The sequence below is a fragment of the Eurypyga helias genome, unplaced genomic scaffold (genome assembly GCF_000690775.1).
Source record: "Eurypyga helias isolate BGI_N326 unplaced genomic scaffold, ASM69077v1 scaffold12991, whole genome shotgun sequence".
Taxonomy (NCBI): Eukaryota; Metazoa; Chordata; class Aves; order Eurypygiformes; family Eurypygidae; genus Eurypyga; species Eurypyga helias.
The window spans coordinates 26,393-31,184 of NW_010233030.1; the positions used below are offsets into that span (position 1 = coordinate 26,393).

General features: G+C 38.0%; 1 protein-coding gene across 1 annotated transcript in view; it reads left to right on the forward strand.

Annotated features, from left to right (window-relative positions):
* ATE1 (arginyltransferase 1) overlaps positions 1–4,792 on the forward strand; it is a gene marked incomplete at its 5' end in the record, with an annotated part of 53,364 nt that overhangs the window by 24,402 nt on the left and 24,170 nt on the right. Inside the window, one exon of the mRNA XM_010161610.1 lies at positions 1,085–1,184. Within this exon, the coding sequence (XP_010159912.1) occupies positions 1,085–1,184 (100 nt within the window). The remainder of the gene's footprint in view (positions 1–1,084; positions 1,185–4,792) is intronic.

The following is a 4,792-nucleotide window of genomic DNA, read 5'->3' on the forward strand; positions in this document are numbered from 1 at the left end:
TCCAGCTTTCTGCTTTCTCCAGTGCATCTTGTTGAGAGGCATCTTCTCTATAGGTGGAGTTTCTCAGCTATTGTTCAGTGTCATATGACATGACTTTGGAAATATTAAAGCACAAACTATTTTTAGGAAACCTTATCAGAGTTACTTTATATACTTTTGTGATAACTAATAAAACTTGTGCAATTAATCTCTCAAGTCTAATCATTCATCATTTATTTAGATTTTGATTAGAGTCTTTTGATTTCCTAAGAATCTTAAGTATATATTTTTTTTTAATTTTCCTTTTGGGTTTATTTTTCTCTTTGCAGTGATGAATTTTGTGATTTCTGAAAAGTCTTTACATGAGTTTTTATGTTTTAATCCTAGTCAGCAATTAAGTACCACATAGTTGCTCATTCACCTCCCCCCTCCTCCATTGGAGGAGGAGAATTGGAGGAAAAGACAAGGAAACTCATGGGTTTAGATAAGAACAATTTAATAATTGAAAGTAAATGAAATAAAAAAGTTATACCAATAATACTAATAACATGTAATGAAATAATGGGAAAGAAAACAAATGTTACAACTACTTACCACCCGCTGACCGACCGAGAGCCAGAGCTTGAGCGAGAGAGAGAGTCCACCCTTGGACCAACCCCCCAATTTATATAGTGAGCATGATGTTTCATGGAGTGAAATACCCCCTTGGCCAGACTGGTCCAGCCGTCCTGGAACTGAGCCACATTAAGCAGTTTGTACAATAGCTAGGACAGGTTTCTGTAGCATTCCAATGTACATGAATATTAGCAAGAACCCTGTTAAATAGAGGATCTTAGTCACTCATTCAAATTTCAGGTCAGCCAATTGGCAGGACAAAACACAAAAATGGAAGTATTTTTAAGTCTGACATTGTGGTTTACATTTTCTTGTTTGTTTCTTTTTAAGCATTACTTTTTAGTTTATTATTGTAATTTGTTATTTGATAGAAGTCTAGTCATTTAAATAGGTCAGGAGCTGGGTATCTGTAAAATATTTCAATATGAGGAGGTAAAATGAATGTAAGAATTGTATTCAGAAGTAATTAGTCTCTTCTTTCCTTTCACAGTGAAATTGCTTTTACTAGGCAACTTCATGAAAAAGCTCCTGATCTCTGTTTTTATTATATGGGTTTCTACATTCATTCATGCCCCAAAATGAGATACAAGGTAAAGTGTGTTTTTACTTATTTCCGCAGTGTACTATTACTCAAAGCATTTGACAGTGTTCATAGTAATATAATATTTTGTAATTGTCATTTTGGTTTTTATTGTAGACTTTATATGGTTAAATTTGAACGTTGGTTACTGTTTAACTTGGCTTAGGATTTTTTTTTTTTTAAATTTAGTTGCATGTGGTATTTATTACGAGTTGGCTTAAAAGCAGTTCACATGCAGTGGTTTTCAAGGCTGTCAGATAATAGTTTGTCATTTGGTTACCTGGTTATCTTGTGTTTACAGCCTGTCTTCCAATAGACTAAAATTCTCCCTTTTTAGGTTTGCATATTTGTGGAACTGTTGCTTAGTGACTGTAGGCAGCGATAACATGCCTTCATGGTCTTGGCTGTACTTGGGATTTTCCTCTTTGGTTTTTGTTAGAGATAGGGCACTTGCTCGGCCGATGAAACCGGTTAGGAGCAGTTTTGAGCCAGGTAGCAGATTTTTGAGGAAAGGGTCAGGAGAATGAATGTGCAGTGTTGAGTATAACCAGCCTGTCACCGAACCTCCTTTGTAACCCCCGTTAGCTTCAACTTTGTGTAGACCTGAGTGCTTAACGTTGTGTCTCTTGTGTGATTTTTAGATCTTGTGAAAGTGGTATCTTTTATTTGTAAATGTATCATTGCTTTTTGAGTATTTTGATAGAATTTTGGAGTCCTGAACATAGAAATTTTCTGAACATTTACACATATATCTGTTAATAATGTGGAAAGATCCAAAGCTCATGAAATGTTGTCTTTTCGTTCTTGTTTTCCTTCAAAGTGTGCTAAAAATCTGTGGTGTTTTCAGCTTGTTTTCGAATAGGAAAAAAAAAAAAGTGAGCCTCATGGAAGTGATACTGTGAAGGAAAAACCATTTCAATGTCATTGTGGCCTACACTACAGGTGACCGTGGTGATTTCAGTCTTCTGAAAATAACAAATAACAAATCCCTCTCTCTCCTTTTGTTAGAAGATGTTTGTCTGTCCTCCCCCAATCCCTCTGCCCCTTGCCAACTTGACTTTGTCATCTACATCTGCTGGCCAAACAAAGAGTATGAAGTTTGAGGGAAGCAAATGGGTGAACTGAAAACACTGCCTCTGTCAGCTAATAATTTTCAAGGCCATTGCATCACCAGCTTGAACCATAGGTTGTGGTTACCTGCTCTACTCTTTGGACATACTTAGAAGTTTGGGATGATTTGTTCATGTTGAGAGACTGCAATTTAACACCCCTTGTCTGTTCTACAACCTGTGTAGTTCAGGACTTGTAAAAAGAATGCCTTTAATTTACTAGGGCACTCAAGAAAAGAAACGAATCTGAGTATAATGGCAAAAAGCGTCCCCTGTCTGAAAGGTGACATTGCTAAGAAACTTCGGGTTCAGCCACTTGTACAAGTTTTAATAAAAACATGAACATTGTGTGCATGGATTAAACAGAGCTCATCCCTGAGGCAGTGTATTAAAAGTAGCCAGAAAACTATTAAAATATGAAGATTAAATGCTGGAAAACTAGGAGCTCAGTTCACTAGGCACTGTACATTTGTATTGTTTATTATGATGTGTCTGTTCTGTTGGGCCTGCCCTGTTATTTAAAAATGATGCATCAAGAATATGCAATTCTCACAGTGCTTATAGTTTTCATTCTCAAATGAAGGAAATTGAATAAATTACAATGGGAGCATTATAATTTTTTTTTTTCCACAAAAGCTCCTTTTTTTTCCCCTTGCTTAGACTTTAATGACTACCTGATTTGACTGTGATTTGGTAGAATATACATTTTAGTCTTCCAGAAACCCATACATGTCAACGTGCTTAGGTAATTAACCTGGCCCAGTATGAGAATTACCAGGGCAGGGGGTTGGGAGAAGAAGAAAACCTAGACATATATGTTTAAAAGACACACAGTAGCAGGTAAGTAATGCTCTGTGTTGGGAGAGTAATAATTGGATTACTGTATTGCAAGGGTCTTGTTTTGTTTTATTTTATATGTCTTTTCCTATGTATATTTGTTTTAGAAGTGGCCACATGTAACACAGTTGAAAATCAGGCTGACACTAATTCTGTAGTTCCACTTTACCCTCACTGAAATAGTACACCAGAAACAAATGTTAAACGTGAGCTTTGAAATGCGTCTGGATAATGCTACTACTCTTGTGCAGTGATTGGTAATGGTAAAGTAGGGTGGGTAAGTAGTGACTTTGCGGATTAAGTAATTTAAGTAATGCCTGGTTGACTTAGAGCCATTTCATGTTGAAGACACTGCTTTATTCCAGTTTAATAGAGCTGGTAGAGGCTCCCTTCCCTTAATGATATTTGTGTGGAAGAATGACAGGCTTCAGGTAACTTGTTAAACAGATGTCAGGTGGGCAAATTAAATGAAGAAAAGGGAGGAGCTGATGAGCTAACCACTCCTTTTTATCCTCTGCTTGTAATTTTCTTTGCAAATGGCTTGTCCTGGGGTGTTCAGAGATGGAGGCTAGGCACGGCATCACTGCTTTATGTAAGCAGTGTCTCATGAAGAACACTTACATGCTATACTTATTTACAGCGAAGGCCCAGGATTTTGGAACTCTCTGAAAATTTTCCTTCTTTTAGTTACCAGTTGTGATCCATGGAAATGCCTAAGCTGACACTTGTATTTGATTTTTGGTGGAAACGCAGTACTACTGGCTTGTACTGCATAGCTGTCTGTTTTCCTGTGGATTGAGGAGGGGTAGCTGATGAATTGGGATGGATAAGGAACAGTGACTTTGATGTTGATTGAAGGAGTTTGACAGCGTTTTACTTTGCATGGAGTAAAACTCAGTCTTCTGTACAGCATGTGGTTGGAGTGACTGGGGGGTCTGTGCACTGAACTGCCATAGTCGTACTACAATCCAAGACTGATGCATTAACGCTGTGTGCGTGGAGGACATAGCTTGACGCTTGAAGTTAAATACACGGCGCTCCTACATTGGAAGTATAGGTATCCAGCAGCAAGAATGAAAGCCTTGTTCTGCATGAGTACTTTCTTGGAACGCAAATTGTAGACATCTCTTTTGGGTTCTAACGTGTGAATGTAAAGTAACAGTCAAACATAATTTTTTAAAGCGTTGGTAATAAGTGATATATACCAGTGACTGAGTCATATAGAGTAACAGCTCCTCCCTCTGCATCAGATCATCTGCTGTTCTGAGTTCATGTTGTGTGCCCAAAGGACATCCAAGGCATTGATAGAATATGTTGTTAATTTATTTTTTAATAAGGCTGCTAGTATGATTATTCTTCTTTCTACGCAGTTCTTAATAAAATGCAATCTATATATAATGCAGTCTATAGCAGAGAAGGGCCATGAAGATGCTCAGGGGGGTGGACCACCTGTCCTATGAAGAAAGGTTGAGAGAGTTGGGCTTGTTCAGCCTGGAGAAGGGAAGGCTCCGGGGAGACATTAGAGCACCTTCCAGAACCTGAAGGGGCTACAGGAAAGCCGGGGGGGACACTTTTTACAAGGGCCTGTACTGACAGGACAGGAGGTAACGGGTTTAAATTGAGAGAGGGTAAATTTAGATTGGATATCAGGAAGAATTTCTTCCCAGAGAGG